A 15,000-nucleotide genomic window follows, 5' to 3' on the forward strand; every position below is an offset into this window, starting at 1 on the left:
TCAGTGATTCCCTAAAAAGGGAAGTGAGGTCGCCGTCTTATCTCCAACAGGTAAGCCAAAGAGGGAGACATGATGAAACGCACCTCGTTCCTCTCCTCTCTTCTCTTTCCTCTATCCCTCTCTTTATATCGCTCCCTTTTATCGCGTAATTAAACAAATTGCTCCTTTTCAAATCCCCTCTTATCTCCTCCCTTCTGGCTGGTTCTAATCTTAATTTAGTTATAAATCAGAACATGTGATTCATCACATTAGACATGCAAATATGTGGGCCGGGCGGGGGGGGCAGAGAGAGAGGGATGAGGGGTGAGGAACGAGTGGTAATGGAAGGCAATGAGATGGAGAGATAGACAGGGAGGGAATGGATGGATGTGTGTGTGTGGGCGGGGGGGGGGGGGGGATTTGTGTGTGTGTATGAGATGTGGGGAGAAAGAGTGTGGTTTAAAAGAAAAGCAACAAAGACACTGTTTTGAAGTGAAAAAAAAGCACAGGAAGCTCTTAATAGAGGCTGGTAGAGGAGTTGAGACGTCATGTGTGGACGTCATCGATGCAGCCATGATGGCTGTCTTCAGAGCATAAAGAGTGTGTTTGAGTGTGGGAGTCAGTGAGCCTTGTGAATAGGAAAACAAGAATAGGAGAGGGAAACGTGTGTGTGTGTGTGTGTGTGTGTGTGTGTGAAAGAGAGTGTTTGAGAGATGGAGAGCGAGAGAGAGAGTGTTAAAGAGATATCGTGGATGGCAAGAAGGTGTAAAAGACAGGAAGTGGAAGTGATTTTGCCAGTGTTTCATCATCCTGTCAAGTGTGTGTGTCTGTGTGTGTGTGTGTGTGTGTGTGTGTGTGTGTGTGTGTGTGTGTGTGTCTCTGTGTGTGTGTCTTTCTCTGTGTGTGTGTGTGTGTGTGTAAGAGAGAGAGAGGGTGTGAGAGAGACTTTTTGATTTTTAACACTCCTGCATTATATGGATCAAGGGCACCTTAAAGGTAAACTATGCAGTATTGGCAATTTCCTTACTGTTTTCTCGGTTTTTGCTTCTTTTTCGCTGGCTCTGTCATGACGAATGTCTGAGAAACTCCATCGCTACCTTTTTCTAGCCGGTGCCTGGCGTGTGTGTGAATGCAGTAAAGCAATTCGTTACACTCATTATATTTCCTGACACTGAGGCCGTCGGCCCGCCGGCCCACAGTTGCAAGGGTGGTTTTTCCGCTCACAGGCGCTAGGGGGAAGCAAGACGGCCACCATTAAACCCGAAAAAAGTCATATAACCATTCCAATGACTCTGAAGCTTTTAAATGAAGCTAAATTAAGCTAAAAAACCTGCATAGTGTGCCTTTAAAATCCCCACCCCAACTGTGCCAACACCATGGAACAGAACACACACATCCAATGAAATATCAACTACCGAAACACACACCCCCAATTGAATATCAAATACCGAAACCCACACCCAATTAAATATCAACTACCGAAACACACCTCCAATTAAATATCAACTACCGAAACACACACTCCCAATTAAATATCAACTACCGATACGCACACCTCCAGTTAAATATCAACTACAGAAACCCCCCCCCCCCCCCCCCAATGAAATATCAACTACCGAAACACACACCTCCAATTAAATATCAACTACCGAACCCCCCCCCCCCCCCCAATTTAATATCAGGGCACTGTAATCAACTACCAAAACAAACTTCTTGCCAGCAAGAAAGAGACTGTCTGTGTCTGTGTGTGTGTGTGTGTGTGTGTCTGTGTGTCTGTGTCTGTCTGTCTGTGTGTCTGTGTGTGTGCACGTGCGTGCGTGTGTGTGTGTGTGTGTGTGTGTGATGTATGACTGTGGTAAGCCTGTCATACTCCCCACTGCCCTCTGAGGCCCTGGATCTGAAACAGGAGAGAACAGAGGAGCTCACCTCCGTAAATCACTGAGCCACACATACACACACACACACACACTACTACTACTACTACTACTACTACTACTACTACTACTACTTGGTTTTCTCTCAGTGTCCTAGCTACTGTATGTGTGTCGATAGAAACTGGGAGTGGGACTCTTGGTGCACCTGTGTGTGTGTGAGTGTGTGAGAGTGAGTCAATATGAGTGTGTGGGTGTGTGCATTTGGATAAGACCCAGCCTTCTAGGAGAAGAGCCGTTAAAGCCTGACTCATATTTACTCTCTCTCTCTCAGCTATCCCTTCTTTTCATCTCATCCCTCCATCTCTCTGTTTCTCTATCCCTCCATCTCTGTGTTTCTCTATCCCTCTGTGTTTCTCTATCCCTCCATCTCTGTTTCTCTATCCCTCCATCTCTGTGTTTCTCTATCCCTGTGTTTCTCTATCCCTTCATCTCTGTTTCTCTATCCCTCCATCTCTGTTTCTCTATCCCTCCCTCTTGACCTCTTCTGGTATTTTCTCACTTCTGACCTTCTCATCTTAATGTTTTTCTGTCTTATATGATTTCCATCTCCCTCTTTTTTCATCCATCTCAGCCTCGTCATCATCACTTCTTTTCTCCATCCTTTCCTTCTCTGTCTTTCTGACTTGTTTTTAAAATCTTTTCTCCCCTCTAGCTTCCCCTTCTACCTTTCTTTCTATCCTTTTGTCTCCCCTGTCTTTCAGTCGCTTTCTCTCTGGCTCTCTTTCGATTTCTCTCTCTCTCCCCTTGGTTGGTTGGTTGATGTTGAGTACTGGTTTGTGTACTTAGTGTTCCAACTAATTAATTAAACTGGACATCCGACCAGTTTTCATCTTCCGTCGATTCTGTTTACATGGTAACCATGTGCAGTCTCAGCAGGCTAACTAGATTATGCTTCAACTTATAGCTCTTTTCAAATGTTGACAATTCTGCACATGTACAGTATTCTGCACATTCTAACATGGCCACAATCAGTACAATGCCAGGTGGGCCGGAAAAAGGAACGCGTATTTCTGAATGCTGAGGTGTCATGGCGATGCCCATTGTTGGCTGGAGAATATTGTGGATAGTGCGGGCAGAGACGGTGAACCCGGAGTAATCAAGGATCTTTGGTGCAGGTGTAGGGAGGGGAGTCAAGTGGTCCATGTTATGGTTTACATCAAATGTGTCTCTCTCTCTCCCTCCTTCTCTCACTCTCTCTCTCTCTCTCTCTCTCTCACTCTCTTCCTCTCTCTCTCTTTCCCTCCCTCTCTCTCTTTCGGTCCCTGCGGCAGTGTGAGGTGAAGTTGGCGCCCAAACGTGCCCGTGTGGAGGCCAGCAGCCCCGGGATCGAGGAGGACTATGTCGGCGGCGAGGACGACTCGGACTCGGACGAGGAGTGTTCTGCGCGGGCACGCTACTTCGGCTACGTCAAGCAGGGCCTCTACTACGTGACGGAGATGGAGCGCTTCGCGCCGCCACGGAAACGCCCGCGCGCCGTCCTCAAGAACTACCGGCTGCTCAGCCTCCGCTCCACCACCCCCGAGGAACTCTACCAGAGGAAGGTGTGTCTGTGTGTGTGTCTGTGTCTCTGTGTGTGTGTGTCTGTGTGTGTGTTTGTGGTTCTCTGTGTGTCTGTGTCTGTGTCTGTGTCTGTGTCTGTGTGTGTGTGTGTGTGTGTGTTAGGGATCGACTGATATGGATTTTTTAGTGCCAATACCGATACCGATACCGATTTTTTTCCATCAGCCTTAGCCGATGACTGATACAGGCTGCCGATTTTCTTGAGCCGATATTTGGAGCCGATACTGCTTTTATTTTGCTCCCTCAATTTACATCATACAAATGACACATAATTACACAAATTATGATAACAAATGTTATAAGTCTCAATTTAAAAAAGGAACATTTATTGAACTTATGGATGGGTGTACTGGATATGGTTAACTGTGCAAAATGCTTTCATCAACATCTTACAACACAGCCTTGATGATGCATTGATTGCTGACATATTACAAGACATAATTCAAGTCATCACAAAATGTCCTTTGTCAACACATTTAAATAATTTAAGAAAACAATAAGCCTGAAAAGTAGCTATTGAAATAAAGTGCTTGATTTGTCATTTTAGACTGCATGGTTTCAATCTTTCTATGTCTATATTTTTCTAAAAAAAGCTGCCAGATTTGTCAACCACAGAACATAAATCAACAGAAGAAAATAACGCGGTTTCAGATGTTTCTGTTCTAAACGGCATCAACGTCAAAAGGTATAAAACGTATCTCTCAAAGTTTTAAAATCTCTCATATCGCTGTGATGCGTGTGTCCCACTGAGTGAGACAGACCAGACGCACACACAAACTTCTGTTTGGTAGCTGACGAACCACCATTGAACTGGATTGATAATGATAACGTTAGCAAACGGCTCTAAACAAGTAAGGCATACACGGTATGTCTGGTACATGATAAACGTTAACACGAATTAATATTCAACTACACGTCTCTCATTATTAAAGCTCTGATATCATTGCGATGGCAACTCCGCCCCGCTCGAAGGGAGAGGGGGAGGGAGACACACACACCACACGCGTCCAAAACTCAGCCAGGTGGTCGCTGAATAAAACTCCCACAAATATCTTGGAACAACGTCGCCATTACTTAATCATATGATTGACCAGTGTTCGTAACAGTTACCGCTAACACATGCATACGGATAGCCTACAACTTAGCTATTTGCAGCTCCCTAAATACAATGGCAAGCATGTTTTATAGAACAGGCATTCAGGGAGGGAGACACACACACACACACACCACACACTCCAACACTCAGCCAGGTGGTCGCTGAATAAAACTCCCACAAATACCACGGAACAACGTTGGCATTAGGCTACTTAATCATATGACCAGTGTTTGTAACATCTACCGCATGAATATGGATAGCCTACAACTTAGCTATTTGCAGCTCCCTAAATACAATGGCAAGCAGTTTTAGGCTATAAACGATCATTAAGCGTTAAAAAAGTAGCCTACCTATCTATCATTCATGTTTTCCATTTGGACCCACAAACTTGCTTCCACCTTCAAAGTGTATGGCAATATTTCAGCTAAGTCAAACAGTTAAAAGATGCTTTGAAAGTTTAAAGTTTACTGTTGTCTTGAAGAGCAGGATTTCAGCACTCTGCTCGTGGGGGAGGGGCAGTCTGCACGTGAATTGCAGCGTCTCCAGCAACACAGAGCTGCCTGTGGACGCCTGTATGTAAATAATGCGGGGGAAAAAACTATCGGCGAATGCAGCGGCTTATAGGCTGATGCCGATACACATAAAAAACGCAAATATCAGCCCGATATATCGGCCGGCCGATATATCGGTCGATCCCTAGTGTGTGTGTGTGTGTGTGTGTGTGTGTGTGTGTGTCTGTGTGTCTGTGTCTGTGTCTGTGTGTGTGTTTGTGGTTCTCTGTGTGTGTGTGTGTGTGTGTCTCTGTGTATGTGTATGTACTGTATGTGTCTGTATGTGTTTGTGGTTCTCTGTGTATGTGCATGTGTGTGTTTGTGTCAGTGTGTATGTGTGTGTGCGAGTGTAGGCTATTTCCACTTCCCTGTCTGTTTCGAGTTGGTGTTCAGCCCAAAGCATGTGTGAAGGATGAGCTTTCACTATTGAAGTTAAGACTACCCTCAGCCCAAATCATGTGTGAAGGATGAGCTTTCACTATTGAAGTTAAGACTAAGCTCAGCCCAAATCATGTATGAAGGATGAGCTTTCACTATTGAAGTTAAGACTACCCTCAGCCCAAATCATGTGTGAAGGATGAGCTTTCACTATTGAAGTTAAGACTACGCTCAGCCCAAATCATGTGTGAAGGATGAGCTTTCACTATTGAAGTTAAGACTACCCTCAGCCCAAATCATGTATGAAGGATGAGCTTTCACTATTGAAGTTAAGACTACCCTCAGCCCAAATCATGTGTGAAGGATGAGCTTTCACTATTGAAGTTTAGACTACCCTCAGCCCAAATCATGTGTGAAGGATGAGCTTTCACTATTGAAGTTAAGACTACTCTCAGCCCAAATCATGTGTGAAGGATGAGCTTTCACTATTGAAGTTAAGACTACCCTCAGCCCAAATCATGTGTGAAGGATGAGCTTTCACTATTGAAGTTTAGACTACGCTTGCACTCTCTCCCCGTAGTTTGGAGCAAGCCATTTATTCAAATTTAATCCCAGAACAAAATGGTGAAAGCAATTTAGCAGAGCCAAGCACCCAGGCTGTTTACTTGTTCACTGTGGATTTATATGCAGGTCTTCACCCTGGTCTATTTTAGTTTTGTCTGCGTGTGTGTGTGTGTGTGTGTGTGCATGTGTGTTCACCTATATTTGTGTCTTAAAATCTAATTTTTTATGTAATTGTGTAAAAGTTCGTTGTTGATTATCTAACTGTTTGTGTTTATTATCTGTTTATTCTGTGTGTGTGTGTGTGTCAGATTGATAATGAGGAGTATGGTGAGGCCCTGTCCCTGGCTCATGCCTACAGTCTGGACTCTGATCTGGTCTACCAGAGGCAGTGGAGGAAGTCCACCGTCAGCATCGCCTCCATCCAGGACTATTTGGTGAGTGTGTGTGTGTGTGTGTGTGTTTCAGCATCGCCTCCATCCAGGACTATTTGGTGAGTGTGTGTGTGTGTGTATTTCTTTCTTTCTTTCTTTCTTTCTCTCTCTCTCTCTCTCTCTCTCTCTCTGTATTTCCCATCTTCTCTCCTTCCCTGTCATCCTTTCTTACCTCACAGTGTCAGTGTATTATGGACATATCTGCCTAGATCAGTTTATTTAATGCTGTAGATTAATGTAGATTTTTCTGTGTTAAAATCTGTGTGTGTTTATTTCTCTCTCTGTGTGTATGTGTTTGTTTGTTTATAACTGTCTGTGGTTGTTTCTATCTGTGTGTGTGTGTGTGTGTGTGTGTGTGTGTGTTTGGTTCTATCTGTGTGTGTGTGTCTGTGTTTGTTTCTATCTGTCTGTGTTTTTGTGTGTGTGTGTGTGTGTGTGTGTGTGTGTGTGTGTGTGTTTAGAGTAAGATAAAGAAGCGATCGTGGGTGCTGCATGAGTGTGTGGAGCGGGTGCCGGAGAATGTGGACGCTGCCAAGGAGCTGCTGCAGTACGGACTTAAGGGCACTGACCTCGAGGCCCTCATCGCCATCGGCAACGGAGAAGACGGTGGCAGGTGTGTGAACACACACACACACACACACACACACACACACACACACACACACACACACACACACACACACCCCTGCACGTGGTCTCTCTCTCATACATACACAAATGTAAACGTAGAAATACTCAAACACATCGACTGATACACACAAAAACGAACAATGCACAACGTTTTGAACATACTGTATACGCACACACACATGCACGCAACATTTTTATACGCACACAGACATGCAAACAACATTTTTATATGCACTTTCACAAACACATTCTTTTATCATCTCTAATCTCTACAATTTTTAATCTCTACTACTCTTATGTTTTTCTCTGGCTCCCACACACACACACACACACACACACACACACACAAACAAACACACACACACACACACAGGTTCATCCTTCCAGGTGACGTTGATGTAGATGACACTCCGTATGAAGACTTTCTTTCTGCTGAGGAGGAGATGGACAGAAGAAAGGAGAAAGAGCAGAAGAAGAGACAAGAGCTGCTCAAGAAAGTGGATTTCAGCAGGTACACACACACACACACACACACACACACACACACACACACACACACACACACACACACACAGTCTTTCTCTCTCTCTCTTTTATATGACAATCATTGTTTCACATTTATATAGTCTGTACACACACACACACACACACACACACACACACACACACACACACACACACACACAAATAATTCTGACACACACACACACACACACACACACACACACACACACACACACACAAATAATTCTGGTGGTTTGATTTGGAATCTGTCTTTCTCCGTCTCCCTGCTGTCTTGAGAAATTGAGGTCACTCTGTGCCTGAAAGAGATGCTCTACCCCAGTGCCATCTATTAGTGCCAGCAATCGCCGCCCAGTAGATCAGACAGTTTGTCAAAACATTTGGAGACCACACGCCAGGATGCTGCAGCTCTCAACAATGTTTTTCCAGGAAAAAAATATGTTATCGGTTTTTGGATCGTGGCGTGTAATCGTGAAACATTTTACACTATTGTGCAAAAATTGTGAGCTATGGAAACTATGGCATGGCGTGTAGACAACACAAGGCATTTGGGGACATAACTATGGCATTGCGTGTAGACAACACAAGGCATTTGGGGACATAACTATGGCATTGCGTATAGACAACACAAGGCATTTGGGGACCTAACTATGGTATTGCACCAGTTGACTTTTTTTCTCACAAGGCATTTGGGGACCTAACTATGGTATTGCGTGTAGACAACACAAGGCATTTGGGGACATTACACGCCTTGCCATAGTTGACAACACAAGGCATTTGGGGACATTACACACCTTGCCATAGTTGACAACACAAGGCATTTGGGGATATAATGGAGAGAGTTGCGTATAGACAACACAAGGCATTTGGGGACATAACTATGGCATTATGTGTAGACAACACAATGCATTTGGGGACATAACTATGGCATTGTGTGTAGACAACACAAGGCATTTGGGGACATAACTATGGCATTATGTGTAGACAACACAATGCATTTGGGGACATAACTATGGCATTGCACCAGTTGACTTTTTTCTCACAAGGCATTTGGGGACCTAACTATGGTATTGCGTGTAGACAACACAAGGCATTTGGGGACATAACTATGGCATTATGTGTAGACAACACAATGCATTTGGGGACATAACTATGGCATTGCACCAGTTGACTTTTTTCTCACAAGGCATTTGGGGACCTAACTATGGCATTGCGTGTAGACAACACAAGGCATTTGGGGACATAACTATGGCATTATGTGTAGACAACACAAGGCATTTGGGGACATAACTATGGCATTGCACCAGTTGACTTTTTTCTCACAAGGCATTTGGGGACCTAACTATGGTATTGCGTGTAGACAACACAAGGCATTTGGGGACATTACACGCCTTGCCATAGTTGACAACACAAGGCATTTGGGGATATAATGGAGAGAGTTGCGTATAGACAACACAAGGCATTTGGGGACATAACTATGGCATTGTGTGTAGACAACACAAGGCATTTGGGGACATAACTATGGCATTGTGTGTAGACAACACAAGGCATTTGGGGACATAACTATGGCATTGTGTGTAGACAACACAAGGCATTTGGGGATATAATGGAGAGAGTTGCGTATAGACAACACAAGGCATTTGGGGACATAACTATGGCATTGTGTGTAGACAACACAAGGCATTTGGGGACATAACTATGGCATTGTGTGTAGACAACACAAGGCATTTGGGGACATAACTATGGCATTGCGTATAGACAACACAAGGCATTTGGGGACATAACTATGGCATTGTGTGTAGACAACACAAGGCATTTGGGGACATAACTATGGCATTGTGTGTAGACAACACAAGGCATTTGGGGATATAATGGAGAGCGTTGAGAAGCACCAGTTGACTTTTTTCTGACATGTTGTGGAGTAAACAACTAAAGAGAAAATAATCAACGGATGAAACGACTATGAAAATATTTTTTAATCGCTTGTACACAAAAATAATTATGCTGTGGAAATGGCCATATTGGACACTTTGTAAGTGATTGAGTGAGAAAGTGTGTGTGTGTGTTTGTGTTTGTGTTTGTGCGTGCGTGGGTGCGTGGTTGCTTGTGCTGTTGGGAAGCCTCACCTGCTGAGTTTAATATCTTTACTCTGCCTCACAGGGAGAAATGAAAGGTGTTTTATTGTGTGTAATCACAATAAAAAAAAGATAATTTACAGACACACACACACACTGCACACACACACTGCACACACACTGCACACTCACTGGTCTGTGATTTTTAATTTGCAATGATTCAGTTCATTTCCTGTTGGCTCCCCCTGGCTACGTACTGCCTTCTGTGTTGTAAATGGCTTTGAGTGGTCCACACGTGTGTGTGTGTGTGTGTGTGTGTGTGTGTGTGTGTGTGTGTGTGTGTGTGTGTGTGTGTGTGTGCGTGCTGGCATACACACACACACACACACACACACACACACACACACACACACATACTCATACACACCCTGTCTAGTCTGTCTAGACTGTTGTTGTGAATGAGTTGTCCTGGACTGTGTTCTCTTTGCTCTGCAAGTAGTCCTTTTTTAACGGTGTGAAATCTGCCTGACGTGCAGCTTGTGTTGAAGGGCACCCATGCACACACACACACACACACACACACACACACACACACACACACACACACACACACACTCTAAAGCTAACTCAGACAGCTCAACACCTTTTAGTGGCTTGTAGTGCTGCCTTAGACCCAAATCAGTAGTTGGGGCGGTAACCCAATAACACACTGCCTTGCTGCCTGCTCTGGTAGACACCACACTTGCTCCTCTTAATGTTGCTGTGTTGCCTTGATCATTTGCCTAATTTATTTTTAACTACACAGTTGTTACAATAATGGCTCTGTGCTAGATGCATTTTGTGTGTGTGTGTGTGTGTGTGTGTGTGTGTGTGTGTGTGTGTGTGTGTGTGTGTTGCTATTTCTGCGTGTATCTCTGTGTGTCTGACTACAAGTGTGAGCTTGCTTTATGTGTCTGTGTTCACAATATATTGGTATGCATGACCATACAGTATTGTTCTTCAGTATCTTCCCTGTAGGATAATACATTAAATTAAAATTGTGTGTGTGTGTGTGTGTGTGTGTGTGTGTGTTACAGTGAGGCAGCAGGTCATTACAATCTAATTTCTTTCTCAATCCATTGGCTCAGAAACCTAAGTGCCTTACAAAGTGCAAACAGATTAAACTGTATAAGACACACACACACACACACACACACACACACACACACACACACACACACAAATACTATCACCATCTGGCTGAACAGGTCAATTTGAACACATTATTAGACCATATTTCTTGTGCGTGTGTGTGTGTGTGTGAGTTTCTACATCTGTATGGCGTGTGATTTATTTTATAATGAGTATACCATAACATTTTGCCTCTGTGCTATCAAAGCGAGAGATACCATTTACCCCATCTGAATTGGAGGAGAAGTACGGTGATGGGGTTGAACTGATGGCATATTGAGATCTGATTTTGTGTGCGTGTATCTGTGTGTATGTGTGTGCGTGTGTGTGTGTGTTTGTAGGTTGACTCTGGAACAGAAGGAACTATGCCGAAGTCGTCTGAAGCTTCTCTGCTACCTGGACAGGCTGGCCACCTATGAGGTTTCCCTTTCTACCTGTCAATTATTCTACCTGTCAATCATTCTATCTGTCAATCATTCATTCCGTCACTTTGATGTTGTTGTTTGTTTATTTGTTTGTTTGTTTCTTTGTTCAGTCTTTCCTTATTTTGTGTATAATTGTTTTTAAAGTGCTCTAATGCAGCTATATACAGTTTCATGTACTTACATGCATGGATCATATTTTGTAAACCTAGAACTATAAGATCATTTTAGTAAACCTACTGTATATCAGGGGCTGTATTCACAAAGAATTTTAAGGCTAAAAGTAGCTCCTAACTGGCGAATTTAGGAGCAACTCCTAAAAATAATGGGCGTGTCACTCCTAACTTTAGGACTCCTAATTTTTTTCACTAAAAGTAATTCACGAAGCATTTTAGAGCTAAAAGTAGCACCTAAGTCTGGGACAGCTTAAAAGAAGTTGAGAGGACTCCTAACTCACTAAGACCTATTCACAAACCGCTTTTTGTGGCATTTCACCTCGCAATGTTTTGAAATCCTATGCGGCTACAGGAGCTTCCAATCGCGAGGAAGCAATTTTGCATTGTAGGCATAACTAACTGATGCAATAATGCCACCAACAACAACCAAAACTACTCATTGTCAACATGTAAATTAAATGTAACGTTCCATTTTGAATCAAATTAAAATGTTCTCCTCTTTGCAAACGTAGGCATAGGCTATGGTGACAGATTAATTTAATAATGTTACAAAGATACTACATCAATCCGTATGTTTCATTAGGCTACTAGGCTATTTGTTTTGCGTTACTCTTGATTCTTTTAGGCTAGGCCTTTTTATTCAGTTATTCATCATCTTCCGTCCTTGTGTAGCGCACACATTCTCAGACCTGTCACCTGTCACTCATCATCATAAGGGAGGTGTTTGGAATCATTCCCGCGCTAAAATCATCCCCAACTAAAATCTTTTTAGTGTGATTTAGGAGTACTCCTAGTGGTAAGATAAAAGGCTTTGTGAATATGGCCCCAGAACTATAAGATCATTTTAGTAAACCTACTGTATATCAGAACTATAAGAACATTTTTTTTAAGCTCTGTGTGCTATAGTTCCCTGAGCCCCAAGAACCATTAGACTGTTATACTATTCTGTAAGTCCCTAGTACTTAACCGCTTAACCTGCTAGGATCTATCTCGGCCTCTGAGCTGATCATTGATCTCATATGGGCTGTGATCTCATATGCTCTCATATGCGCTCAAATGCTGTAGCATTTACAGCTTTCATAAATATTAGCATAATCTAGAAGGGACTTTACCTTGGTCTGTCACACACATACACATACACACATGCACACATGCACACACGCACACACACTTAAAACATATTCAGACCAAAAGTGGAAAAACTGTCAAAATTCACCCCGATGAACGGAAGTCCTGGTATGCTAAGCGCTTGTTTAGGACTTGTTTCCTGGGTCTTTGGGTGTGATATAGCGTTAAGTGTTATACTTGTCTGTCATTGTTCTGCTCACTGCTACAGTAAGTTCATTAAGTTGGGCAAGTGTAGTTAAGGTTATGGTTCAGGAGCTACACTAGCGAAGTTCAATGTTGTCGGTTAAGTAAGCTAATTTTGTGTTTTCATCACCTCACAACAAAACGTTTGATAAAATCATAAATTAATTATTCTGTGTTTTGGTTCATTTAAAAACGTAACACGTAGTCCAACATTTCAGAGGGTGTCCGAACTTCCTACTAGCTTCAAGGTGTTTCCTGCAGGGCATAGCAGATGAATTGTAATGACCTCACCACTTTTGTGGCTTCAACACGCGATTAAGTTCTCAGACAGCTTGCAGACTAAGGAAATGTCACTCTATTAAATATCCTCGTTGTTGAGTTTCAAGGTTTAGTTTTGACCTTAACATTCAGACAGCTTAGACAGACTCTTGCTTGCTTCCCTGCCTCCCTTCAAGCTTTACTTCCTGCTTTCTCTCTCTCTCTTTCATGATTTCTTTCTTGGTTTGGTTTCTCTCTCTTCTAGATTTACTTCTTTACTTTCTAGCTCTATTACAAATGCATTGCAACACACATTTAGTGAATGGCTATGACACAGTGCATGCATAAAAACAGGGACCAAAAAAAAATAGATGGATGAATGAATGAATGAATGAATGGAATAAATTGAATAAATTAATAGAATAAATTAATAAAATAAATAAATAAATAAGAGAGATTGTAAGAAGAAAGTTGATCCAGCCTGGCAGGTGGGCTTATGTGTTTGTTATTACCAGGTCAGTCGCTGTTTCCCCCATTAAGTTTCCGAGGCCTGAAATTAGGCCTTTAAAATGTCAGACCTCCCCTTGAGCGTGCCGCAGGAAATTGGCCACACAAACTGACATTCCTTCATAATCAGTACATAGCCGATAATTGAAAATAAATAACCAAAATGAAATTAGTCGGGAATTAATTTTCATTTCTTCATGGTAGGCATTGTGCTGTTGAGGAACTAATAGAGAGCTCTCACCCTTTGCGAAGTCGAGGATCATTGTGCCGTTGAAAGGAGTTTCCTCAAGCCCTCTAACTTTTTATCGCTGTGGTATTGCTGGAATGGCAAAGACTCTAAGCTCTTCTTGCTTGCGATTGTAAGGCTTTATGGTGGTCTTATGTGACATTTCATGTCTGTCTCTCTTTTCCTCTCTCCCTTTCTTTCTTCTTTTCTTCTTTTTATGATTCCCTCTCTCTCTCTCTCTCTTACTTTACTTCTCTTCTGCCCTTTTTCTTTCTTTCTTTCTTTCTGTCTCTCTCCTTCCCCCACTCTCCTCAACTGCCCCCCACACTCCCTCTGTCTCTCTCCTTCCCCCACTCTCCTCAACTGCCCTTCCCCTGTCTCTCTCCTTCCCCCACTCTCCTCAACTGCCCCCCACACTTCCCCTGTCTTTCTTCATTCTTTCTATACCCCCTCCATCTCTCTACCTCCTCTCTCTATCTCTCTCTACCTCCTCTACCTCCTTTCTCTCTCTTTCTCTCTCTCTCTCTCTCTCTCTCTCTCTCTGTCTCTGTCTCTCTCTGTAGGATATATTGGGTGGCCCTCACACCGCGGAGGAGAGATATGATGCTGAATTCTTTAAGACTTTCCGCAGTCAGAATATTGTCCAGTCAGCAAGAAACTATGCCAGGGTAAAGCCCTTTATCGCCCTAACTGTGTTTGTGTGTATGTGTGTGTGGGTGTGTGGGTGGGTGAGTGTGTTGGTGTGTGTGTTGGTGGTTATGTTGAGGTGTGTGCTTTTGTGTGCATGCTGTTTTGTTTCTGATGTGTGTGTTGGGTTTTATCTGTGTGTGTGATCATATACTGCTGTGAAATGTTCATATGTGCCATAACTCAGTGGTTTGAAATGCATACATTTTATATGTGCTTTCGGATTTAAAACCCTGAAATGACCCTCTGCATCTATATTCTCATTCTCCCTTTCCCTATTGTGTATTAATACTGTGGTGTGTGCGTGCGTGCGTGCGTTTGTATTTGTGTGTGTGTGTGTGTCTGTGTGTGTGTGTGCGCGTCCCTGCGTGCGTCCCTGCGTTCGTCCCTGCGTGCTTGTGTGTGTGTGTGTGTGTGTGTGTGTGTGTGTGTGTGTGTGCACGTGTGTGTGTGTGTGTGCGTGCGTGCGTGCGCGTGTTTGTGTGTGTGCGCGTGTGTGCGTGCGCACAACAGGAGAGCAACG

At 43.3% G+C, this 15,000-nt stretch overlaps 1 protein-coding gene across 1 annotated transcript in view; it reads left to right on the top strand.

The window, feature by feature from the left end:
* Positions 1-15,000, top strand: part of nbas (NBAS subunit of NRZ tethering complex) — a 212,488-nt gene that overhangs the window by 24,618 nt on the left and 172,870 nt on the right. Inside the window, 7 exon segments of the mRNA XM_042094533.1 lie at positions 3,185-3,454; positions 6,371-6,496; positions 6,955-7,106; positions 7,497-7,634; positions 11,232-11,310; positions 14,354-14,458; positions 14,991-15,000. The exon segment at positions 14,991-15,000 is cut by the window's right edge and continues 127 nt beyond it. Coding sequence (XP_041950467.1) covers positions 3,185-3,454; positions 6,371-6,496; positions 6,955-7,106; positions 7,497-7,634; positions 11,232-11,310; positions 14,354-14,458; positions 14,991-15,000 — 880 coding nt within the window.

This window comes from Alosa sapidissima, chromosome 6 (assembly GCF_018492685.1).
Source record: "Alosa sapidissima isolate fAloSap1 chromosome 6, fAloSap1.pri, whole genome shotgun sequence".
NCBI lineage: Eukaryota > Metazoa > Chordata > Actinopteri > Clupeiformes > Clupeidae > Alosa > Alosa sapidissima.